General features: G+C 47.3%; 1 protein-coding gene across 1 annotated transcript in view; it reads right to left on the reverse strand.

Annotated features, from left to right (window-relative positions):
• Positions 1 to 228: 228 nt before the first annotated feature.
• Positions 229 to 27,225, reverse strand: part of LOC122805772 (synaptonemal complex protein 1-like) — a 2,217,039-nt gene continuing 2,190,042 nt past the window's right edge. Inside the window, exon 8 of the mRNA XM_044076040.1 lies at positions 229 to 320. Within this exon, the coding sequence (XP_043931975.1) occupies positions 229 to 320 (92 nt within the window). The remainder of the gene's footprint in view (positions 321 to 27,225) is intronic.

Raw genomic sequence — 27,225 nt, forward strand, 5'->3', positions numbered from 1 at the left:
GGGTAATGAAAAATATGAAGACATGATATACAGACTAATATCAAAGTTATGAAGAAAAATGTATAAAGCATGAAGATGGCATTGGAAAATGCTCTTGAATTTTTATTATTAACACGTAATCTGTTGTTGTCAGTTGTGTTATGAATAACTAAACTCTGTGCACAGCTTAATACTGATTTTTACTAACTCAGCAATTTAAAAAAAAACTACCAAAAACATAATGCAGAATTATACACAAAGACTTGCCTCATTTTCCATTTTATTTAATTCAGTCTGGTACTCCTTTCTAAGTTGTTCTCTCTTCTCTGATTCTTCTTTTACTTAAAACAAAGAACATGCAATTATTAAAATAAGTGAGTCTTCCATAATACAATTTGTGTTAAAGTTTTACTGGCCACTCATTCATTGTTATAGCATACCTACATCTTAAGGGGTAAGACACTTCAGACAGTATAGGGCATCTTACAAGATCATAACATGAACCACTTAGTTGCTGCTTAGAATACTCAGCCTTGAACTTTGTCTATACACATGTTGGTGAAGTATTTAAGCTACAGTTCTGCTGCATAATTACATCCACAAGTACTGGAACAACTTTATTCAAAATGTGGGCTTTGTATGGCCTCATGATGCAGTAACAAAGAACCATGAAACTACATACAGGAAAAGTACATTTATTTGAGGTACTCAGTAAAACTGTGTGAGGTAGTCACCAAAAGTGCCCACCTTCAAACAGAGATACTTCCAGCAGTATTAGGGAGTTATTCAGCTACTACAATAAAATACAAATCATGCAATATATTTCCTGTAATATTACATTTTTGAGAAAACAAGTTGTGCTGGTCTCCAAAACTGTTTTCCTTTCCTGCAAAAGACAAAGCTGACCTCTTACTGGTAAAGGAACTCACTCTTTTGGGATGAGACTCCCACATAACTATAGCATTAGCATGTGGTCTTTTCAGTTCACTAAGGCTATCTCCACCTTGAGAACTATGCTTATGGTAGACAACCTGAAGTTGTATGTATAAGGTGTTAAAAATCACCTATAAAGGTAATGCAACAATAAGTTCTGAAAAAAAAAACAGTAAAACCTGTTTCATGACTATTTACAATGTTCCATATATGAAGAGGGAAGCTTTGCTGTGATAATGATCACTCTTCAAATATCTCTTGTCGCAGTAAGTATCTTACACAAACACAATTACACAAATTTATTTTATTTTTTATTTTATTTTGAATTTAACAGGGTAGACCACTGATCCTACTGGACCTATTTCAGTCTTAGCACATGGAAAACACAATGCATACATGACATTATATACAAAGTGAGTGTCAGAATGCAATATATATGTATATATATATATATATATATATATATATATCTATATATCTATATATAAGTATATTATACACAAAGTGAATAATCACTGTTGGCTTGAGGATACAAAGGCATATAAAAATGACATTATACACAGAGTGACAGAAAAAAAAAAGTTATATATTTACCATAACGTTCCATGTGTGTTGTCCATTTCCGCCTTTATTCTCACTTGTGGGTCGGATCCGATCCATCAGATCTGTCTTGGCTTTTTTCAAAAGCTCAAGGCCTTCAACACAGCTTGTGGGCATTCTCCCTTATCCATAATGCAGTTCCCTAAATCCTCGGCTCTTGTTTGTCTATGAGAAAAAAACATTAGCGGAATTAAGGTTGTAGGTAAAATATTTAATGTGAAGTTGTTCTATCTCGCTGTTTTGTTCTTACAAGTGGGTTGAAGCCGATCCCTCGGCTCTGAATAGGACGCTTTTCAAGCTCAGACTCTCAGAGAAGCTCGAGACCCAGTGAATATCCCATGATGCCTTGCTATGAGTCACCAGATCTAGTTTGCCGCTGCAATGGATCAACAGCTCGGAGTTAGCTAGGGCCAGTGATCTTAATTTTCTATTACAGTTATTCTTTCTTTTGGGCGTGACAGGACTCTGTCAGCCGGTGTGTGTGTGTGGGTGTTATACACATTAGAGTAGTTTAGTTTATATCTTGAACACCAAGACCACAACAGGAATGACCAGGACCAGTGGATGTAAAACCTTCTTTATTTGCGTTAAAATCAGCCAATATGGCCCTATAGCACCACAGATAATCCAACAACTGATGCAGCCAGAACGGCCCAAAGCCACCACAGATAATTTAAAAGTTGAGCGCGCTTTCCCTTTGCCCAGTGCAAAGCTTCATCAGAACAAACAATCCCAAGCAAATCAGTGAATATATAACTTCCTGTTCAATTAATCAATTAAATCATTGCAATACCATTATGTTGTTCATATTCCATATGCTATACTTATGCAAAAAATGTAGAAATGTGATATTTAAGAAAGGTTTACAACCAAAATATATCAATAGCAAGACAATTCAAATGCTCGCGGAGTGTTGTAAAAACTGTTCGCTGAACTAAAAACAGTTTGTTCATGTATAACCTTATTATTATACATGTATTAGTTCAGCGAAATAGAAGTTATGTCCTTACCATAACGTTCCATGTGGAGTGTTCATCTCACCTTTGTTCTTACACATGGGTTCGGAGCCGATCCTCGGCTCCGTGCCGGCCTCTTGCAAGCTCTGCATCGAGAAGAAGCTCGAGACAATCTAATACCCACAATCCCCCTCTGCCTTTACCTCAGATCTAGTTTGCAAGCAAACCAATCTATATAAAAGCACATTCATGCTTACACACATAACATATCTAAACAGACACATATAACATATATGTGTATACCAACTATGTACACAGAATAATAGCAGTAGCAAAAAATGCTTCTGGCCAGGCATCAAAGAACGTTCTTCCTAAGGGTGGGAGGGTGGGACTGTAAGAACAAAGGCGAGATGAACACTCCACATGGAACGTTATGGTAAGGACATAACTTCTATATGTGATAGTGTTCAATCTCGCCGTTTGTTCTTACACATGGGTAGCGTCCCTAGCTCCTTGATCTTGAGGAACTCACGGGAGGACGTTCTTGAGCACAGTGGAACCAAAGGTTGCCCTGTCCCTAGAAACCTTGTCTACTTTATAATGAGAAATAAATGTATGTGGCTTAGACCAGGTAGCAGCCGCACAAATAGCATCCAGAGGTAGGCGAGCTGCATGAGCCAAAGACGTAGATACCGATCTTGTGGAATGTCCTTTGGGTTTGTGTAAAAGGGGTTGATCTGCAGAATCGTAGACATAGATTATACAATCTGTTAACCATTTAGAAAGAGTTCTTTTGGTAACTGCAAGTCCTTTCCTGCTATCAGCAAAAGCCACAAAGAGTTGATCTGTTTTCCTGTGATCTTTTGTTCTATCCAAATAAAACCTTAGCTGTCTGTGAACATCCAATTTGTGTAACATATACTCCATTTTGTTGGAGTGGTTTTGAAGAAAGTGGGTAATTCAATGGACTGATTAATATTGTTAATGGAACACACTTTAGGGAGGAAGGATGAATTGGTTCAAGAGAAACTCTGTCAGAGTGAAAGATCAAATAAGGGTGCTTGATGGAGAGAGCCTGAAGTTCAGACACTCGTCTAGCAGAAGTAATGGCTACCAGAAAGAGAGTTTTCCAGGACAAAAATTTTAATGGGCAAGAAGAGGCAGGTTCAAAGGGGCAACATTAATTTAGATAGCAACAAGTTTAGTCTCCAAGGTGACGTGGGAGATCTGACCGGTGGTCTAATATGAAAAACTCCTTTTAAAAAGGCTTTACAAAGTCTGTGAGCCATAATAGGAGCTCCACATTCTTCCACATGGAAATTGAAATGGCAGCCAATTGAACTCTTAGAGTAGCAGGAGAAGCACCCTGATGAAATAAGTCTGTTAAGAACTCTAATATCTTATTCAAAGGAGCTATAAAGGGATCCACATGGTGTGTATTGCCCAGAATATAAACCGCTTTCCATTTGCTAGTATATGTCTTTGTAGTGGAAGCTTTATGCGAAGCCACTAATATATCCTGGACTGCTGGTGACAAAAGATCAGACCTGGCTAAGTTGGGAATGGAGCAGCCAAGCTGCTAGATGGAGTGACAGGAGCGCGGGATGGGGAACCCCTGACGAGTGAGTCAATAGATCTGGCTCTGGGTCCAGAATCCAGGGTCCCCGAATGCAGTGTATTTTTAGAAAGGGAAACCAAATTTGACGAGGCCAGAATGGAGCAATGAGGATTATCGTCCTGTGTAGGTTCCTGGCTTTCTGGAGAAACTTGATATCAGAGGAAATGGGGAAATGCATATAGGAGTCCCGGGGCCAATCGTAAACCAGTGCGTCCCTGGGGACTTCCCTGGAGGGGTAGTAGGGCAAAGTAGCTCCTGCATTTGGCATTCATTGGAGACGCAAACAGGTCGCAGGAAGGCTGGCCCCACGTGCGAAAAATCCTTTCCGCCACTGACTGTTTTAGAGACCACTCGTGCGGTAACAGAATTGCTCTGCTCAGCCTGTCGGCTATGACGTTGGATGACCCCGCGATGTGCGTTGCTATTAGAAAGCGACCCGTGGTCTCCGCCCACTGCCAAATTCTCATGGCCTCTCTGCATAGTTGATAGGACTTGGTTCCCCCTTGTTTGTTTATGTACCAGACTACCGACATGTTGTCCGTCTGAACTGCAATAGTCCCTAGAGGAAGGAGGGGAGCAAAGTGTTGCAACTCTAGAAACACTGCCCTCAACTCTAGAACATTGATGTGCAGATTGTACTCCAAATTGGTCCATTCGCCTTGGACTGTCTGTCCCTGAAAGATGCCCCCCCACCCTATCAGGGAAGCGTCCGTGGTCACCCAACTGTGGGCGTGGGTAGCACAAACGGCCTCCCCTGGGAAAGGTTGCACGTTTGAAGCCACCAGTTTAGATCTGTTTTGCAAGTCTTTGTTATAAGAATCTCGTGTGTTAGAGGTAGTTGTTGAAATGACCATTGAGCAAACAGTAGCCATTGTAGGACTCTCATGTGCAGCCTTCCCAGGGGAATTGCAATAAGGGAGGCTGACATGAGGCCCAACACCTTCAGAACTAGTTTTGCAGGAGATTTCCTTGACAAGAGTAGAAGACGTATGTGAGTCTGCAGTGATAATATCCTTTCTGGGGGGAGCTTCAGAATTAATTGACGTGTGTTTAACTCTGCTCCTATGAACAAGATATTTTGTGATGGCTGAAGTAAGGATTTTCCGAAATTTACGGAGATCCCTAGGTGAACACACAGTTGAAGAACATAGTCTCTGGCCTGCAGTAGTTGACGCCGGTGGTGGCGAAAGGAGCCAGTCGTCCAGATACGGAAACACCTGGAATCCTTGACGTCTCAAGTGAGACGCTACCACTGCCATACATTTGGTGAAGACCCTGGGGGCTGAGGTCAGACCAAAGGGCAGGGCTCGAAATTGAAAGTGACTGGCTCCCAGCCGGAAGCGCAAATGATCTCTGGATGCCCTGGCCATTTTGATGTGGTAGTATGCATCCTCCAGATCTATTGAGCACATCCACTCGTCCTTCTGTAAGAATGGAAGGATCGATTGAAGCGTGACCATTCGGAACTTTTCTTTCTTGACGAAAGTATTGAGGTAGCTTAGGTCTAGAATGGGCCTCCAGTCCCCTGTTTTCTTTGGAACTAAACAGAACCTTGAGTAAGTCCCGAATCCTTGCTGGTCCGCTGGGACTGGCTGGATGACTCTTTTTTCTAGCAGCTTTGAAATTTCTAAAGCTGCTGGCTCTCGCAGATGGGGCGGTACATCTGGGAGTCTTTTCTTTGGAATGGGATAGGATAGGAAGGGAATGGAGTAACCTCTGGTAACTACGCTTTTTACCCACTTGTCTGTAGTTATACCTTGCCAGGCCTGAGGGTATAAAGCTAAGCGACCCCCGACTGCCTCCAGAGCAGGACAGTCGGGCCTCCTCTCAGGAGTGCTGGAAAGGTTTACCAGGGAGTGTATCTCTGTCACCTTGATGTTGCAGACCCCCTCTGCTGCCAGGGCGGCGTCTTCCACCTCTGCCCCCTCCTCTGCCTCTAGAGGGGGCATCACCCTGTGTGCCTGAGAAAGACCCTTGGGGTTTTCGAAACCACATTTTCCCACCGCGTTGCCCTTTGGGGTACGGTCTAGTTGGGGTGGAAAAACGGACTCCGACAGCAGACAGAGTCTTTCCCTCTTGTTCACACCGGGTAAGGGTCTCCTTTACCTTGGGGCCAAAAAGAGTGGCACCGTCAAATGGGGCGTTTGTAAAGGAAGACTTGAAGGCTTCCGCAAAGGAGCATAGGCGCATCCAGGATTGTCTACGAAGAGCAATCGCTGAAGCTGCTGCCCTACTCGAACCTTCGACTGCGTAAGAAATCAGCCTCATGGACGAGTTAACAATCGATGTTAGGGTATTAAGTTGCGCTGTCACTTTCTCTGAGACAGCTGCATCTGTAGTACCCTGGAGGGTATCTCCCAACTCTTTGACTAGATCCCTCTGCAGACGTGTAAAATGGGTCAAATAGTTCAGGGACCGCATGGAAAAAGCCGCTGAACTAAAATGCGCTTCCCATATCTATCCATCGTCCTAGAATCTTTATTAGGCGGATGGACAGACGAAGAAGACTCCGACATCTCCTTTTTCGTGGCTGCAGCCACCACCATAGCGTCTACTGGAACTCCTTTTGTAAGGTAGGACTTATCCTGAGGTGCTGTGATGTACTTGTTCGGTTTCCTTGGAACAGGTTCCACTGTGTCAGGAGCCTCCACGCCCTTGAGCAATAAGTTCCATTAGTTCGTCGAAGGGCGGAGTGACCCAGGAGGAGGAAGGGCGAGCACCAAATGCCTTCAGCAGAACTGACTCATCCTCAGAAGGGGGAAGGGACTGCCAGTCACCTCTCTGTTTCAGGATCTCCAAAATGTCTGAAAAAGAGACATCTTCCGAAGGTGACTTAGGGGACCCCTCTGACTCATCTAAGTCAGTATCAGATGTTATGGATTCCTGTGGAGAATCCAAGTGTCTCCTCTTACACAGTCTCTTCCTAGGGACTTCCTCGTGGGGAGCATCCGAAGAAGCCTCGGAGGAAGAGGGGCACCTCCAGGGGTGGCTGAGACACTGGTGCCCGACGCTTGGATGTGGCCGTGGGTGCAGATGAAGACAAAGGCCCTTTATGGGGAGGAGAAACTGCTTCCACTGATGTGGTTGTCTGGGTAGACAACACCTTCCTCATCAGGTCGAACGCCCCGGTCCCGCATCGAAGAGTCCCCGGTTCCGAAGAAGTGGGAAGAATCCCGACACGGGCACCGAAGGCATCGACCCGAGGACGGAGCCGAATCGATCCGTGCCGAGGCCCCGAGGGGAGAGTCGGAACCGACACGCCGGTTCGACTCTCGCCCCGGAACCAAGAACAGACCGTCGGCTCGAGACTCGGTACCGGTCCGACGGAGTCGAGGTGAGGGAACAGACCGAGAAAGGACGGTTCTGGACCCGAGGGCTCCACAATCAGCAGATCAGCCTCTTCCGGCTCCAAAGACTGAATCGGTCTCGGAGGAGGAATGGATGGAGATACAGGAAGGCCCTCAAGTTTCGACACCAACTGGGTGGAAACCGAAATAAGTTTAGAGAGGGCCGAATGCTCCAACAACTTCTGCACCACGCGATCCACATCGACATCCGAAAGTTTGGAGGAAGAACGGGTCGAAGGAACCAAAGACGGAGCCGACCTCAATATGGCCGAAGGAGGGAGCTCCATCACCGGTTCCAAGACTCGAGGCTCAGGAACCGACACCAGTTGAACACTCGGCCCCGAAGTCTGTGGAACCGGTGATCTAACCTTTGAAGAAGAGCTCGGAGCCGATGACTTAGGCTCCGACGTCTTCGATTCCTTAGAGGACTTCGATGCCTGGTCAGAAGCATCCAAAGCCTCTTGGAAAGCTGGTTTCAGTAGACCTCTGTCCATCAGTTTCCTGCGCCTATCTGTCATGACCCTCCCACTAAAAGAGTGACAGATGGAGCAATCCTCTTGTAAGTGAAGAGGGCCAAGGCAGTAGACGAGGAACTGTGGTTGTCAGTGACCGACATTTTTTGGCCACACTGACAACGTTTGAAACCAGACTTTGCTTTCTCCGACATAGTATAACAATATATAACTACAGAAAAACACAGTCAATCCGAGTAAAAAGTCACAATCAGGTTAATGTCAAATCCGGTTAAATTGCCTCAATATGGTAGATGTGAAGGGAGTAGGCCCCGATACAAAAATACCGAAAATAAGGTTAACGGTACCAAGGAATTACGGAACCACAACACAATCACACTTGTTAATACAGATAATATCAACTAGAATATATTTCTTGATAAAATACAACAAAAAAAGTTATATCTTAGCTTAGAAACTCTCGAGCTAGCTCCCAACGATGCGTATGCAGCAGCGGCAAACTAGATCTGAGGTAAAGGCAGAGGGGGATTGTGGGTATTAGATTGTCTCGAGCTTCTTCTCGATGCAGAGCTTGCAAGAGGCCGGCACGGAGCCGAGGATCGGCTCCGAACCCATGTGTAAGAACAAACGGCGAGATTGAACACTATCACATCAGTTTTTACAACATTCCGTGAGCATTTGAAATGTCTTGCTATTTATATATTTGGGTTGTAAACCTTTCTTAAATATCACATTTCTACATTTTTTGCATAAGTATAGCATATGGAACATGAACAACATAATGGTATTGCAATGATTTAATTGATTAATTGAACAGGAAGTTATATATTCACTGATTTGCTTGGAATTGTTTGTTCTGATGAAGCTTTGCACTGGGCAAAGGGAAAGCACTCTCAACTTTTAAATTATCTGTGGTGGCTTTGGGCCGTTCTGGCTGCATCAATTGTTGGATTATCTGTGGTGCTATAGGGACGTATTGGCTGATTTTAACGCAAATAAAGAAGGTTTTACATCGACTGGATTCCTGTCGTGGTATTGGTGTTCTTGGTTTCAGAAACGTTTTTTTGGATTTTTTTAGTTTATATCTTATAGTAGTATACTTTTTCTAGTTAACCGAACTATTATTCATAATATGTAGAGTGACTTATAGAGTGTTTATATATATATATATATATATATATATATATATATATATATATATATATATTTACTCATATTATATTTGTTTTTTGTACTAGTTATTATAGATTTAGACATGTCAGAAAAACAAAAGTCAGGGTTTAAAAGGTGTGTGTGTGGTCAGAAAATGTCGGTTACAGACAACCACTCCACCTGCGTGTACGGTTTGGGCGCTGTACATTTACAAGAGGTGTGCTCTATCTGCCATTCCTTTAGCGCCAGGGTCCTTCTGGAAAGACGCAGGAAACTGGTGGATAGAGGACTCCTGAAGCCTGAATTTCAGGCTTCTTTAGATAAGGCTGACACCTCTTCCAAGGCTTCGAAGGGGTCGAAGTCTTCCAAAGGATCCTCGGAGCCCAAGTCATCGGCTCCGAGTTCCTCAAGTATGGTCCGTGCATCGGCTCCACAGTCCTTGGACCCGTGTATCGAGTCCTTACCTCGGGGTCCAGTTGTGGAACTGATATTGGAGACCCCTCAGTCTCCAATCCTTCAATCCATTCCACCTTCGGCCCCTTCGACCCATCCCTCGACTCATTCTTCCAGGCTTTCCGATGTGGATCTGGACCGAGTGGTCAAGAGGCTTTTAGAGAACCCGGCCCTGGCCAAAATGCTTTCTGCTTCGAGCCATTCAGCTTCGAAGCCTGAAATCCCTCCCATGGCTTCTCCACCTCCTCCTCCGAAGCCAATCAAGCATTCGGAGCCGGGGGCAGATGGAACCGATACTGGTAGAACCCTTGGAGCCGAGGTTCGATCCTCCTTCCTCGCCTCCATCGACCTTGATCTCCTTGGACCTGACCGGGGAGTCTCGGGGCTGACAGTCCCTCGCTGGCTCCGGGGTGGAGAGTCGAACTGATACCTCAGTTCCGACTCTTCCACTTGGGGCTTCGGCGCAGGTGGCCTCGGCCCCGTCCTCTGGATTGGAGCGGGGGGTCTCGGTCCGGGGAGAACTGCCGGTCTCTTCGGAACCAAATGAATTCTCGGACCGGGATTCTGGTGCTTTCGATGCCATGAGGAAGGTCATGGCTGCCAAGACCACTATCTCCTCGGATCTGTCTTCCCCTTCCCCAAAGGGGCCTCATTCTACCTCTTCCCCGCAGATCCCCACGAAGCGTCGAGATCCAGGACCTCAGGTATCCCCATTGGGTGGCCCCTCCTCTCTAGGCCTTCACCGGACGACCCCACCGATGAAGTTCCTATGAAGAGATTGTGCAAGAGGAGGCACTTGGATTCCCCTCAGGAATCTCTGACATCGGATACAGACTTGGAGGAATCAGAAGGTTCCCCACGATCCCCCTCAGAATATGTCTCATTCGCAGACATATTGGAAATTTGAAGGCAGATGGGTGATTGGCAGTCCCTTGCCCCTTCTAAGGATGAGTCGGTTCTCCTGAAGGCCTTTGGATCTCAGCCATTCACCTCCTGGGTTACTCCGCCCTTCGATGAGTTGATGGAGCTAGTTGCTCGAAGGGCAGGGGAGTCTCCTGACTCAGTGGAACCGGTCCCTCGGAGGCCAAATAAATTTATTACTTCCACCACTGACAAGGCCTTTCTTACAAAAGGAGTCACAGTTGATGCCATGGTGGTGGCGGTGGCCACCAAGAAAGAGATGTCGGAAACCTCTTCTGCTGTCCATCCTCCTAATAGAGATTCTAGGATGATGGACAGGTATAGGAAATTAGAAGTTATGTACCTACCATAATGTTCCATGTTAGATGTCTTCTCTCGCCTTCTTTCTTGCTGGATGGGTTCAGAGCCGATCCTCGGCTCCGACTCGGCACTTGCTAAGCTCGAGAGCTAATTTTACCAGCTCGAGGCAACCCTATATCCCATGATGCAAGGCGGAGATTACTCAGATCTCGTTTGGTAGCTAAAGAAATAGCAGTATTTTCTTCCAACTTAAGAGGAGGAAGAAAATAAGGATACTAAATAACATCATAACCCGCTAGAAAGGATCAACATAATCTAGTGACACTTGGAGTTGAACAGCTAGAAAAAGGTAATAACGTCTTAATAGAAGATGTATAATCTTCCCGGTCTGACCAGGCTAGGGAGATGGAGGGCGGAACGCAAGAAAGAAGGCGAGAGAAGACAACTAACATGGAAAGTTATGGTAGGTACATAACTTCTAAATGTTAAGTTGTCAATCTCGGCTTCATTCTTGCTGGATGGGACCGCGTCCCTAGCACCTCTATCCTGGGTGGCTCAATGGAGCAGACTCTTGAGAACGGTGGAACCAAAATTTGCTCTGTCTCTGGAGACCAAATCTAATTTGTAATGTGAAACAAAGGTATGAGGAGAGGCCCATGTGGCTGCTGCACAAATAGTGTCTATAGGAAGTCTAGCTTGAAAAGCTGTAGATGTAGCTAGAGCTCTGGTAGAATGGGCTTTTGGGTTAGAAACTTTTAGTTATGTACTCACCATAACTTCAGATGTTTGGGATCCATCTCGCCTACATTCTGACTGATGGGTTCGGAGCCGATCCCTCGGCTCCGACTCGGCACGCTTATGCTATAGAGCGAGGCCTCTAATTGGCTGAGCTATCTTTATCCCAGGATGCACCACCACTAATCCCCCAGATCTTGTTTGTCCGCATTCATGCACACATGCACAGCTTGATCATATAACATTGTTAGATGTTTCAAGATGAAACAACAGGATTCGGACCTTCTGATATCCTCTGATCTCCAAGGAAGGGGGAAGGAGGGTGGGTTATTAGAATGAGCGAGATGGATCCCAAACATCTGAAGTTATGGTGAGTACACAACTAAAAGATGTTATGTGATCCTATCTCGCCTACATTCTGACTGATGGGACAGCGTCCCTAGCACCTAAATCCCGGGTGGCTCATTGGAAAACACTCCTGAGCACTGTGGAACCAAATGAAGCTCGTTCTCTAGATGCCACATCTAATTTGTAGTGAGAAATGAAGGTTTGCGGGGAAGACCATGTAGCCGCAGCACAAATGTCACTAATAGCAAGTTTAGAATGAAATGCTACCGAAGTAGCCATAGCCCTTGTAGAATGAGCCTTGACAGAGGTGGAAAGCTCCTTGTTAGAATAAACATAAGCTTGAGTAATACAGTCCCTGATCCATTTGGCAATAGTGACCTTTGTGACCGCGTTGCCCAATTTGTTTTCTGCAAAGGACACAAACAACTGATCTGTCTTCCTTGATTGTTTGGTCCTGTCCAAATAAAAACGTAACTGTCTGTGGACATCTAGTGTGTGGAAAATAAATTCCGCTTTATTGGAGTATTTTGGGAAAAAACTGGGAGCTCTAATGACTGTTGCAAGCATAAAGTAGAACAGACTTTAGGAACAAAAGAAGGATTTGGTCTGAGGGAAACTCTGTCTGTATGAAAAACCAAGTACGGGGGTTTCACTGACAAAGCTTGAAGTTCTGAAACCCTTCTGGCTGAAGTAATTGCCACTAGAAAAGCTGTCTTCCATGATAGAAACTTTAAATCACAGGTAGCTGCCGGTTCAAAGGGGGAAGAAGTCAAGGCACGTAATACTATATCGAGATCCCATGGAGGTGCAGGATGAGAAACTGGAGGTCTTAATAGAGCAGCACCTTTCAAGAAGGTCTTACACAACCTGTTGCTCATTAAGGGTGGGTCTATGGATTCATGAAAATTAGAAATCGCTGCCAATTGTACTTTGATGGTAGAAATAGAAGAGCCTTGGTTGAAAAGAGAGGTTAGGAACTTGAGTACTTCTGCTACGGGAGTTGAAATGGGGTCCAGGCCCCGGAGTTGAGCCCATATAGCAAATCTTTTCCATTTGCTAGAATACAGTTTCTTCGTAGCAGACTTGTGGGCTGAAGACAATATGTGCACTACATCTGGGTCTAGTGCATGTCTCCTGACTATGGTTGGAAGAGGAGGAGCCAGGCCGTCAATCTTAATGTGTGTAGGGACTGGTGTAGTAGTCCCAACTGATGAATCAGTAGGTCTGGGACCTGGTCCAGGAACCATGGACCTTCCAGAGCATGTTTCCGAAGATAGGGAAACCAGACTTGACGAGGCCAGTAAGGAGCAATTAAGATCATCTTGCTCCCTAAGAGAGAAGCCTTCTGAATTACCTTGGGTAGGAGAGGAACTGGAGGGAAGGCATAAAGCAGGCCGGTGGGCCAAGGATGGACTAACGCGTCCATAGGGCTCTTCCCCGGAGCCGGGGTTAGGAGAAAAATCTTTGCACTTCGCATTCAGAGGAGTCGCGAAGAGGTCGCAGCACGGAACTCCCCATTCGCTGAAAATCTGTCTTGTAATAGTCATGTTCAGAGACCATTCATGAGGAGAGAGGATGGTTCTGCTCAACCTGTCGGCTATGACATTGGATTTGCCCGGTATGTGTGTAGCCACTAGGAAGCGTTTGGTCGAGACTGCCCATTCCCAGACCCTCATCGCGTCTCTGCAAAGAGGATAGGATCTGGTCCCTCCCTGCTTGTTCAGGTACCAGACAACTGACATGTTGTCCGAGTGAACAGCAATAACGCCCTGAGGGAGGTAATAGTGAAGGGCTTGAAGGGACAGGAGTACTGCCCTCATTTCTAGGATGTTGATGTGGAGAGAGGTCTCTTCCGGATGCCATTTGCCCTGGACTGACCTGCCCAGGGAATGCCCCCCCCACCCCGTCTGGGAGGCGTCCGTGGTCAAAGTGGCCGCCGGAGGAGGAAGAACAAAGGGTCGTCCCTGATCCAAATTGGAGGACACTAGCCAACAGCAAAGGTCCCGTCTGCAAGATTCTGTGATCCATATTAGATGATTGAGAGGGAGTTCCTGAAAGGACCACTGAGTTGAAAGAAGCCACTGGAGGATTCTCATGTGTAACCTTGCCAAGGGAACTAGCAGAACTGTGGCAGACATCGATCCCAACAGTTGCATGACCATTCTGGCTGGGGCTTTGGACCTGGGGAGTAAGGCTCGAACCTGATTTTGTATGATTTGAATTCTGTCTGCAGGTAGATAGACCCGCATCTGGTTTGAATCTATCTCTGCCCCTATGAATCTTATTCTTTGAGATGGCCGTAACACATACTTTGGCCAATTGAAGGTGATTCCGAGGGAATTGCCCAGTGATGTTGTGGCTTGCAGGCTCCGTAGAAGTAGATGCTTGGAGGTGGCAGTTAGAAGCCAGTCGTCTAGGTACGGAAACACAGCAGTCGTCTAGGTACGGAAACACCTGGAATCCTAGACTCCTCAAGTGAGCAGTCACTACTGCCAAGCATTTGGTGAACACCCTGGGGGCTGTGATGAGACCAAAGGGCAGCGCACGGAACTGAAAATGACTGCTTCCTAGGCTGAAGCGCAAGTGTCTCCTGGACGTTTGATGTATTTTGATATGGTAATACACGTCCTTGAGGTCTATGGAGCACATCCAAACACCTTTCTCCAACAACGGGAGAATGGTTTGTAAAGTGACCATTCGGAACATGGACTTCTTGACTGAACGGTTTAGGTTGCTTAGGTCCAAAATGGGCCTCAAGTCCCTGGTCTTTTTTGGCACTAAAAAGAATCTTGAGTAAGTCCCTAATCCGATCTGGTCTGCGGGGACCGTTGGATGGCCCCTTTTGCAGCAGTTTTGAAATTTCTATGGCTGCGGTATCCCGTTGACTGGGTGGCGGGTCCGGGATTCTTTTGGACTGAGGGGGGGGGACAACAGAATGGGATGGAGTAACCTCCGGCGATAATTCCGAGCACCCACCGGTCCTGAGTGATCCCTTCCCACGCCTTTAGGTGCTTCGGCGACCCGACTGGCTCGGAGCAGCACAGTCGGGCAATCCGTCAGGGACTATGAAAGGTTGAAGAGCCACGAAAGGACTCGCGGTCGCCAGTGTTGCGGGGGCCTCTGCCGCCTCTGGGACGGCGTCTTCCTGATGAATTTCCCCTCCTCTGCCTCTGGAGGGGAACCTTCCTGCTGAGAGGGGTAAGACTTCTGCGATCTCCGAACCACATCTTCCCTCCTCTTTTAGCCTTGGGATAAGGCCGAAGGGAGTGGAAAATCGTGCCCCACGGCAGTCAGAGTCTTACCCTCCTGTTCACAGCGGTAAGTGTGTCTTTCACCTTGGGCCCAAACAGGGAGGACCCATCAAAGGGGCGGCGAATGAAGACTTGAAGGCCTCCGCGAAATGACACAGGCGGAGCCAGGCTTGTCTCCGTAGAGCAATGCCTGTACTGCGCTCTACTCGCCCCTTCGGCCGCATACGAGATGAGCCTCATGGACGAGTTCGAAATGGATGACATTGTAGCCAGCTGAGATCCAACCATTTGGGCCAGCTCCTCAGGCAGGTTACCTAAGAGGGTATCGGACAGCTCCTTAATCAGATCCCTCTGGAATCTCGTAAAGTGCGTCAGGTAGTTCAGAGACCTCAAGGTAAAGGCCGCTGAACTTAGGGTGCGCTTGCCGTACCGATCCATGCTCGTAGACTCCTTATTAGGAGGATGGACGGACGTAGAAGCCTCTGCTGCATCCTGCTGTGTAGCAGATGCCACCACCATAGCATCCACAGCCACATCTTTCGTAAGGAACTCTCTATCTGGGGGTGCTGAAAGAAATTTGTATGGATGAGCGGCCACCGGTTCCACAGAGTCCGGGTGTTCCCACGCCCTTCGACAGATCAAATCCAAGAGCTCGTCAAAGGGCGGAGACACCCAGGAGGCAGAGGGCTGAGCCCCGAAGGCCTTCAGGAACACCGACTCATCAGCAGAGGGAGGTTTGGACTGCCAGCTGCCTCGTTGTTTTAGGGCTTCCAGGATGTCTGCAAAGGAGACATCATCCGAGGACGACTTGGGGGACCCCTCTGCATCATCGAGATCAGTGTCAGATGTCAAAGACTTGTCAGGGGAGTCAACGTGCTTCCTCTTGCACGTTTTCTTCCTGGGAGGTTCTTCCGAAGAAGCTTCAGAAGGACCTCCAGGAGGGGGAGAAACCCCAGCGGGGGTAACCTGAGGCCCAGGGGCTCCGCTGTCTGCTGACAGGGGAACTGCCAACGACCCAGTCTCCAAATGTAGGGAAGGAGCTGGGGAAACTGTGGAGGTAGCCAATGAAGATTTGGCTAAAGCACTCCTCATAGCCCTGAAGGCGGGACCATCAGAATAATGGGAAGGTCCCCCCTCTGTGGCCACGGCAGTGAACGGTACTCCCGCTGCCGACGCACCAAGAGGGAGACTTGGGACCGAAGGTATCAATCCCGAAGCCTCCCCCCCAGGGCCGAAGGAAGAAGTCCGTGCACTGAACTCCGACCCAGGAGCTGGAGTCGGAGCAAGGGTCGGGCCTGACCCTAACACCTCCACTGGTTCCACCAAAACCTGCTCCAACGGTGCCGAAGCTGTTGGAGGAGGAAGTACAGTAAGGGAGTGGACCATCGGCTCCGAAGCCAAATGGGCTGGAGCCGAAACCATCTTTTGGAACACCGGAGACTGGAAAAGTCGAAGGAGTACCCTGTCGATGTCCGAATCAGACATCCTGGAAGATCTCGAGGATACCGATCGGGCCCGAACCGATTTCTCCATCGGCTCCGAAGGGCTCGGGGACCGGCTCCGAAAGGACTCCACAATTATCGGCTCCGAGGAAACCTTCAAGGAAATTTCCCTCGGCGCCGATAAGGACTTCGGCTCCGAGGGGGAAGTGTCTGAGCCGATGACCCTTATCGGCTCCAATATCAGTGGAGCCGATGAGGGTGACCTGCCTCTCGATGTTCCAGAGCTCGGCTCCGAAACCAGAGGGGTCGAGGCTGGAGGCATCGAGGCAGACCGTTCCGACCTCGGCTCCTAAGTCCATGGAGCCGATGGAGAAGTCTGCTTACCTTTTTTAGCCGTCGGTTCCGACTGACTGGTCGGAGCCGGCGCTTTCCTCTTCTTAGAAGGAGACGGAGAGGAAGATAAAGCCTCCTCGAAAGAAGGCTTGATTAATCCTTTAAGGATTAATTTGTTTTTCCTCTCCTGGAGGACTCGGGAGGAAAACGCATGGCATACACTGCACGATTCCTGGAGATGTTTGGCGCCAAGACAATAAACGCACGAGGAGTGGTCGTCCGTTATGGACATTTTGAACCCACACCTCGTGCACTTTTTAAACCCGGAGGGTTTATGTTCCTTAGACATAGTTGTGCAGAAAAAACAGACCACAACAGTAAACTTTAAGACAGTTTTAGGACACAGGTACAAATAAGTATGCCCGTACTCAGAATATTTTAAACTGAAAAAAACTTTTTTTTTTTTTTTTTTTTTTTTTTTTACACACACAGAAAAAGAAAAGGGAAGAAAACAAGGAGGGTCAAGACCCTCTAACTCAAATGGGTACTTGACCCACACACAACCACTAAAGTAGTTAGTACAGGGGAAGGCCCCTCTAACTTAAACGGAACCTTCTCTGACAGGAAAAATAAAGCAAAATTCAATAAAACAACAAGAGACACACTCGTACACAAAAAATAGCCGTTAAAACAGCTTTTGGGTTAAAAAGAGAGAACTACTGACAGGAAAAGAGACTATTAATATAGTACTTAGCCCAGCCAACGTTGAGACCACGTCCAAGCTCTGTAAGCGGCAAACGAGATCTGGGGGATTAGTGGTGGTGCATCCTGGGATAAAGATAGCTCAGCCAATTAGAGGCCTCGCTCTATAGCATAAGCGTGCCGAGTCGGAGCTGAGGGATCGGCTCCGAACCCATCAGTCAGAATGTAGGCGAGATAGGATCACATAACATCCAACTCTTTGCCTCTGAGCTGATAAATGTAAGTGATCACAGAAGACAGCCACCTAGATAAAGTTACCTTAGAAACTGGAAGGCCTTTCCTGTTCTCTGCATAGGATAGAAAAAGTTGATCAGATTTCCTAAAAATTTTTGTCTTATCCAGATAATATCTAAGCTGACGATGAACATCGAGATAATGTAACTTTTGTTCAGCTCTATCAGAAAAGTTTGGAAAAAATACTGGAAGATCAATGGATTGATCTAGGTTAGTTTGTGATGCCACCTTTGGCAAGAAAGACGGATTAGTTCTTAGGGACACCCTGTCTTTGTGGAATATTAGATAGGGAGGGCGAACACAGAGAGCATGAAGCTCAGATACTCTTCTGGCAGATGTAATGGCAACTAGAAAAAGTGTCTTCCAAGAAAGCAATTTCAAAGAACAGGCAGCCGCAGGTTCGAACGGGGGAAGAATTAAGGATGTTAAAATTAAATTTAGATCCCACTGTGGTGGGGGGTCTCTAATAGGAGGTTTCAATAAAAAGATACCTCGAAGGAATGCCTTGCAAAGTTTATGTGACATAATGTTGTGGTCCAAAAAAGCCTATATGAAAATTTGAAATGGCTGCCAGTTGAACTTTCACTGTGGAAGAAGAGGATCCTGAATGAAAAATGTCAGCTAGGAAGTCCAACACCGAATGAATTGGAGCAGTATAGGGGTCTATGTTCCTAGCTTTTGCCCGGAAAGAAAAATGTCGCCATTTCCTAGTGTAAATCTTTCTGATAGAAAATTTTAGGGAAGCTACTAAGATATCCCGTACAGGATTAGAAATCATAGGAAGCCTGGCTAAGGATGGAAGTGGAGCAATCAAGCAGTGAGGTTGAGAGAGGGTATGGATTGGTGCAGTTGACCCGACTGGTGGGTCAGAAGATCTGGAACCGGGTCCAGATGCCATGGCTGTACCAAGAGGTAATGATGTAGGAACGGAAACCATATCTGTCAAGGCCAATAAGGGGCAATGAGAATCAACTTGGCTCTCAAAGCGGTTGTTTTCTGAATTAGCTGAGGTATCAGTGGAAAAGGAGGAAAGGCATAAAGAAGTCCCCGGGGCCAATCTTGGGTTAGAGCGTCTCTGGGGGGATGGCCTGGAAGGGGAAAGAGAGAGAAGAAGTCTGGGCATTTGCTGTTTTGAGGTGTAGTAAAAAGGTCACAGCAAGGAAGACCCCACTTCTGAAAAATCTCTTCCGTCACTGACTGTTTGAGAGACCACTCGTGAGGCATGAGAATAGCTCTGTTCAATCTGTCCGCTATTATGTTGGATTTCCTGGGGATGTGCGTTGCTATCAGAAACCGGTGAGAGGAGATTGCCCATTGCCAAAGTCTGAGAGCCTCTCGACACAGTGGATAGGACTTGGTTCCGCCCTGTTTGTTTATATACCACACTACGGACATATTGTCCGTTTGGACTGCAATAGTTCCCAGGGGAAGAGAGTCGTTGAGGGCTTGCAACGTTAAAAGCACTGCTCTCATCTCCAGAACATTTATGTGCAGATGGTACTCGAAAGGTTGCCAAGTGCCATGGACCATTCTGCTCTGATAATGCCCCCCTCCCACCTTATCAGGGAGGTGTCCGATGTAACCGTGGCAACTGGGGCAAGTGGAACAAATGGTCTGCCTTGATGGATTTGAGGGGACGATATCCACCAAGTCAGATGTTTTTTGCAAGTTGGAGTTACTATGATCTCGTGACGCATGGGAAGTTGTTGAAAGGACCATTGGGTGAATAGCATCCATTGTAGAAGCCGCATGTAAAAGCGGGCGAGGGGAAGAAGTGTTATGGCAGCCGCCATAAGACCCAGTACTTTCAGTGCAAATCTGGCCTGAATTTTTTTGCTGAATAGAATCACTTGGACGTGTCTTTGAATGTCCAAGATCCTTTGGTCTGTCAACCTTGCTGAAAGTTGTACGGTGTCCAATCTTGCGCCTATAAAAGTAATATATTGACAAGGCGACAAGGCAGATTTTTCGAAATTTATAGAAATTCCTAGCCCTCTGCAAGTGTGAATGGTGTAATTTCTGGCTTGGAGAAGCTGATGCCTGGTGGTGGCAGTGAGGAGCCAGTCGTCTAGATATGGAAACACCTGGAATCCCTGACGTCTCAGGTGAGCCGTAACCACTGCCATGCATTTGGTGAACACTCTGGGGGCTGTAGTGAGTCCAAAGGGCAGGGCTCTGAATTGGAAGTGACTGGTCCCCAGCCAGAAGCGGAGAAATCTTCTGGAGCGTCTGTGAATTTTTATGTGGTAGTACGCATCCTAAAGATCTATCGAGCACATCCAATTGTCCTTGCCCAGAAAAGGCAGAATGGACTGAAGCGTGACCATCCGGAATCTTGATTTCTTTACAAACTTGTTGAGTTTGCTGAGATCTAATATTGGTCTCCAGTCTCATGTCTTTTTTGGAACTAAAAAGAACCTTGAGTAGATTCCGGATCCTATTTGGTCCGCTGGGACTGGCTGGATGGCTCTTTTTACTAGCAGTTTTGATATTTCTAGTACTGCTAATTCCCTTAGACCGGGTGGAATGTCTGGAAGGGTTCCCTTTTGTTGAATTGGGGTTTGAATAAAGGGAATTCTGTAACCCTCGGATATAATTGACTGTACACATTTGTCTTGAGAAAGGGAAAGCCAGGCTATTGGGTACAGCGATAGTTTTCCCCCCGACTGCCTCCGAAGGCGGACAATCGGGCAACATCTCAGGGATGCTGGAAGGGTTTGTTAGAAAGAGGCTCTCTGCTACCCTGATTCTGCGGACCCCCTCTGCCCCTAGGGTGGCGTCTGTTGTTGTTACCCCCTCTGCCTCTGGGGGTAAACTGACCTAGTGCATCAGGCGTGACTCCTTGAGATTTGCAGAACCACATTTTCCCTCCCTTCTGTCCTTTGGGGTAAGGTCTAGAAGGGGTGGAGAAACGGACTCCTACGGCAGAAAGAGTCTTGCCATCTTGTTCGCATCTAGTCAAAGTGTCTTTCACTTGAGGACCGAACAAGGTTGAGCCATCAAAGGGGGAGTTTGTGAAAGACGCCTTGAAGGGGTCCGCAAAATTACAAAGTCGCATCCAGGACTGACGCCTTAGAGCCACTCCTGTGCCTGCGGCCCTACTCGCTCCATCGGCGGCATAAGAAATGAGCCGCATGGAGGAGTTAGCAATGGAGTTAAGGATTCCTAGCTGTGAGCTAATCTTATCCTGAGACCCAGCAGCTGACGGATCCTGTAAAACTTCTCCCAACTCTTTAAGAACGTCTCTTTGAAGTCGGGTGAAGTGGCATAAGTAGTTCAGCGATCTCATAGCAAAAGTCGCTGAAGAGAAAATCCGCTTACCGTACCTATCCATAGTCCTAGAATCTTTATTAGGAAGATGGCCAGGTACTGAAGGATCAGCTAATTCCTTCTTGGTGGCAGCAGCCACCACCATGGCATCAACTGGGACACCTTTTGTCAAATATTGTCTATCTTGTGGGGCAGTGATAAATTTTGAAGGTCTCCTAGGGATAGGTTCCACCGAATCTGGAGCCATCCACGCCTTCCAAGCCACTACCTCCATGAGAGGGTCGAAAGGCAGAGACACCCAGGAGGTGGAGGGTCGAGATCCGAACACCTCCAGGCATACTGACTCTTCTTCGGAGGGATTAAGGGAAGGCCAGTTCCCCCTCTGTTTCAGGATTTCAAGGATGTCTGAAAATGAGACATCCTCAGAGGAGGACCTTGGGGATCCCTCCGACTCATCCAAGTCAGTATCTGATGTAGTAGACTCAGGGGAGTCTAAATGTTTCCTCTTACATGTCCTCTTACGCGGGGGTTCTCCTGACGGATCAGGAGAAGCCTTGGAAAAAGAAGATATTCCCAATGGGGAAACCTGAGGCGTTGGATGTCTGGGTCCGGGAGCAAGAGAGTGGGAGGAGACGTCAGCAGGCACTGTAGTGGGAGGAGCTGATGGAACTGTCCGTTGACTAAGCCCAGGGGCTAGTACACTCCTCATCACCTCGAAGGCTCCCCCGTCAGAGAGACCAGAAAGCTCCCTCTCCGAAGAGATAGGAACCCCAGGCCTCACCAAGAGGGAAGGCTCTGAGGCAGATGTCGGGGCCGAGCTCACCAACGCCGAAGCTCCGAGAGGGAGAACGGGGTCGGACAAGGGTCCGATGCCACTCGCCCCCTCGGAGCCGACGAGAGAGACTAGATGCCCGGATCCCTCCAATGAAGGTCTCAAGGAGGAAATCGGAGCTGAGGACGACGGAGCCGAAAGGGGTGGTATCGACTCTGAAGTCACAACGGTACCGGTTCCGAGGAGCTCCGGCTCCGAACTCTGTAAGAGAGTCGGAGGAGGAATGCTCGGTGGATGTGATATAGCTACCGTCTGTTGAGATGGGCTATGGAGTATTTGGGCCAATGCCTGAGACTTTAACAGTCTACTCACCACTCTCTCAAGGTCGTGATCAGATAGCCTGGATGACCGAGAAGATCGGCTACGATGGCTCCGCTCCAAGAGCAAAGGTGATCTCGGAGCCGAATGTATGGATTCCACTGAAGGGGATCGAGATCTCTTTTTTGAGATCAATGGAGCCATCGGAGCCGAAGTTACGTCGGCTCCAGCCGGAGCCGACACTGAGTGTCTGGATCTGGTAGTATCGGCGCCGGATGGAGCCGATACTGAGACTGACATGGAAAGATCGGCTCCGGCCAGAGCCAATCTCGAGCCTGGTGATGAAGGACCTGAAGCCGACGGCTTGGAAGCTTGAGCCGAAGGCTTAACAGGCTTCGAGGGCTTCTTCGGCACCGACTTAGTCGGGGAGCTCTCTGGCTTTAATAAGCCCCTTAATATAAGTTTATTTTTTCGTTCCTGCAGGACTCTTGGGCTGAAAGCATGACAGATAGCACAAGAGTCCTGCAGGTGCGAAGGTCCCAGGCAATAAACACAAGAAGTGTGACGGTCTGTCAGAGACATCTTCTGACAGCACGAGTCACACTTTTTGAAGCCTGAGACCTTAGTGTCCTTCGACATAACTGTGTCGATGAACAACAGTAACACAATCACACACAAAAACACTCAGTCCAACAAAATAATCTAATTTAATTAAATTAAATTATATTAACCAAGGAAAACACACCGTCACACACAAACAATCCCTGACAGGAAAGATTTAGGGAGGGGAAGGCCTAAGGCCTGACTAGGGACAAGGGAATATTTAGTCAAAAAGAAGGGAACACTGATGGGAATAGGGCTAAGGTGAGTCGATAACTAATAAAAATATAATATATATATATAAAATTAAAGGGGGGGGTAGACTAAAGTCTCTGAAAAATTCACTTACCAAGAGCTGGTAAAAGAAGGCACCTCATTAGCGAAGCGGCAAACGAGATCGGAGTAATCTCCACCTTGCATCATGGGATATAGGGTTGCCTCGAGCTGGTAAAATTAGCTCTCGAGCTTAGCAAGTGCCGAGTCAGAGCCGAGGATCGGCTCCGAACCCATCCAGCAAGAATAAAGGTGAGATTGACAACTTAACATCGCATATTTAGTTCTGCAGCATTCTCCATGAGGTCGCTCAACTACCTTACACATTTTACCCGCCTTCAACGAGATCTCATAAAAGAGCTGGGAGATGCTCTTCAGGGTAATACAGCTCATGCAGTCTCTGAAAAGGTGACTGCACAGCTCAACACCCTTAATTCGATAGTAAACTCATCCATGCGTCTCATTTTGTATGCTGCCGATGGATCGAGTAGGGCTGCAGGCTCAGCAATAGCTCTTCGGAGGCAATCCTGGATGCGCCTTTGCTCCTTTGCGGAAGCCTATAAATCTTCATTTGTCAATACCCCATTCGACGGGTCCGCCTTGTTCGGACCCAAAGTTAAGGAGACACTTACTAGGTGTGAACATGAAGGGAAGACTTTGTCTGCTGTAGGGGTCCGTTTTTCCACTCCAACCAGACCGTACCCCAAAGGGCAACGAAGTGAGAAAATGTGGTTCCAAAAACCTCAAGGAGCTTTCCAAAACACACCTACTGATACCCCCTCTAGAGGCAGAGGAGGGGGAAGAAATGAAAGACGCCGTCCAAACGGCAGAGGCGGTCCACAAAACCAGGGCGACAGGGATCAGTTCTCTGGTAAGCCCTATCAGCGTTCCTGAAAGGAAGCCCGGCTGTCCTACTCTGGAGGCAGTCGGGGGTCGCTTGGCTTTATACCCAAACACCTGGCTAAACATTACAATGGATTCCTGGGTAAAAGTGTCATTTCCAGGGGTTATTACATTCCCTTTTTAAAAACCCCACCTATATGTACAAAGATCCCAGACGTACCACCCAGTCTGAGAAAATTAGCAGCCGTAGAAATCCAAAAGCTGCTGGACAAAAGAGTAATCCAGCCAGTGCCGGCGGACCAAAGAGGATCCGGAACTTTCTCAAGATTCTTTTTAGTTCCAAAGAAAAGAGGGGACTGGAGGCCCATACTAAACCTCAGCAAACTCAACACCTTTGTCAAGAAGGAAAAGTTCCGGATGGTCACGCTGCAGTCGATTCTCCCGTTCCTAGCAACGGGCGATTGGATGTGCTCTATAGATCTCAAGGATGCTTACTACCACATCAAAATGGACAGATCATCCAGAGATCACCTGCGTTTCCGGCTGGGGGCCAGTCATTATCAATTCAGAGCCCTGCCCTTTAGTCTCACCACAGCCCCCAGGGTGTTCACCAAATGTATGGCAGTGGTCACAGCTCACCTGAGACGGTTGGGATTCCGGGTGTTTCCATATCTGGATGACTGGCTCCTCACCGCCACCTCCAGCTATCAACTAATCCAAGCAAGAGACTACACCATAGACCTTTGTTCTCAGTTGGACATAACCCGAAATTTCGAAAAATCTGCGCTATCACCCACGCAGCATATTACATTTATAGGAACAGAACTGGACACCATCGATGCAAGGATCAGGTTGCCCCAGTCAAGAATCATAACTCTCAAAAAACAGTTATCCAGTCTCCTAGCCCGCAACAAAGCTCCAGCATCCCAGATACTACAGCTTTTAGGCACAATGGCAGCCACATTGATAGCAGTTCCATTAGGCCGCATGCACATGCGAATTCTCCAGTGGTTACTTTTCGCACAATGGTCTTACCAACAACTACCCATGTCACACGAGATCCGGTTAACCAATCTTTGCAAGAAAGATCTCAGTTGGTGGTTGAACAGCGACCAAGTGACAATCGGACGTCCCACAGCCACAGTGACCACGGATGCTTCCCTGATAGGGTGGGGGGGGGGCTATTTCAGGGGAAAGATGGTCCAAGGCACTTGGTCAATCATGGAAACGCACTTGCATATAAATGTCCTAGAGCTGAGAGCGGTGTTCTTAGCGTTGCAAAATTTTCATGACTCTTTTCCTCCGGGCACAATTGCTATCCATACGGACAACATGTCGGTTGTCTGGTACATCAACAAACAAGGGGGAACCAGATCGTACCCTTAATGCAGGGAGGCCCTAAGGATCTGGCAATGGGCTGTATCCACCAGGCGCTTTCTGATAGCAACGCACATCCTGGGATCATCCAACGTGATAGCGGACAAACTAAGCAGAGCCATGTTGTTGCCTCACAAGTGGTCTCTCAAACAAGTGGCGGAAAACATTTTCCGCAGATGGGACCAGCCTTGCTGCGACCTATTTGCATCTCCGATGAATGCCAAATGCAGCAGCTACTTTGCCCTTTATCCCCCACCGGGGAACGAACCGAGGGATGTGCTCGTACACGATTGGCCGCCGGGTCTTCTATATGCCCTTCTGCCAATACCTCTAATTCCCAAATTCATGCAGAAAGCCAAAAGTCTGGGAAGGACTGTGATTTTAATAGCCCCGTCTTGGCCTCAGCAGATTTGGTTTCCCTACCTGCGGAAGTTTCAAGTGGAAGAACCATGGATCCTGGACCCAATGCCGGATCTTCTGACTCATTTGTCGGGAGTTCTCCACCCCTCCCTCACGTCCCTGAAACTGACAGCTTGGCTGCTCCGATTCCCACATTAGCCAGGTCACATGAGATGTCTTCTGCAGTCCAACATATTATAGTTTCATCTCATAAGCTATCTACCAGAAAACTATATAACAGCAAACGGAAACAATTTGTTCACTGGGCTTCTCAACATGACACTAACCCTTATGTAGCACCTATCCCATACCATCTTAGAATTCTTGTCGCCATTGTTCTATGATGGCGCGGCTGCTGCCACCATTAGAGTTCAATTGGCTGCTATCTCAAACTTTCATGTGGGCTTCAACGGCTCTAACATCATGTCGCATAGGCTTTGTAAAGCATTCTTAAAAGGAACCCACCGTCTCAGGCCACCTATTAGGCATCCTGTCTACCCATGGAATTTGAATCTGGTTTTATCCCAACTGATGCTCGCTCCCTTTGAACCTGCTTCATCTTGTCATGTAACGTTTTTGTCTTGGAAAACACTATTCCTGGTAACCATCACATCTGCACGTAGGGTCTCCGAACTTCAAGTCTTGTCCGTCAAACCCCCATATTTGATTTTTCACCCTGATAGAGTGTCCTTCAGAACTAATCCTACCTTTCTTCCCAAGATCTCTTCGGAAAGTAACTTAAATCAATCCATTGAGCTCCCAACCTTCTTCAAACACCATACCAACAAACTAGAATATATGTTACACAAGCTTGATGTACATAGACAACTGAGGTTCTATCTGGATAGAATAAGAAGTTATGTCTTACCATAACGATCCATGTGAATTGTTCATCTCACCTTTGTTCTTACACACGGGTTCGGAGCCGATCCTCGGCTCCGAGTCGGCCGCATCACTAGCTCGCATCTTCGAGAAAGCTCGTGGCACAGTAATATCCCATAATCCTCCAGTGCTAACCCTCAGATCTAGTTTGCTATACCAGAAGAATCCCTCTTAGAAATATGTCTAAAACACTTATGAACAAATACTACGAATTGTCTGAAAACCCTACTGCCAGGTAGAGGATAAAAGATGCCATTACTGATGTTAATAACATGTCAACCATACCTGGAAAAGGGTGAAAAGGAATCTAATCGAAAACCGTTCTCCCAGACCGTAGGACGGGGGATGGAGAGGGGGAATGTAAGAACAAAGGCGAGATGAACAATTCACATGGATCGTTATGGTAAGACATAACTTCTTAATGTGAAATTGTTCAATCTTGCCGTTTGTTCTTACACACGGGTAGCGTCCCTAGCTCCTTTTTTCCCGGGTGGCTCAAGGGAGAACATTCCTGAGTACAGTGGAACCAAACGTCGCCCTGTCCCTGGAGTTCTTGTCTAGCTTGTAACGGGCGATAAAGGTATGTGGTTTTGCCCAAGTTGCCGCTGCACAAATGGTATCTAAAGGCAAACGAGCCGTATGGGCTGAAGAGGT

This window comes from Protopterus annectens, chromosome 7.part0 (assembly GCF_019279795.1).
Source record: "Protopterus annectens isolate FY-2018-M chromosome 7.part0, PAN1.0, whole genome shotgun sequence".
NCBI classification, from domain to species: domain Eukaryota; kingdom Metazoa; phylum Chordata; order Ceratodontiformes; family Protopteridae; genus Protopterus; species Protopterus annectens.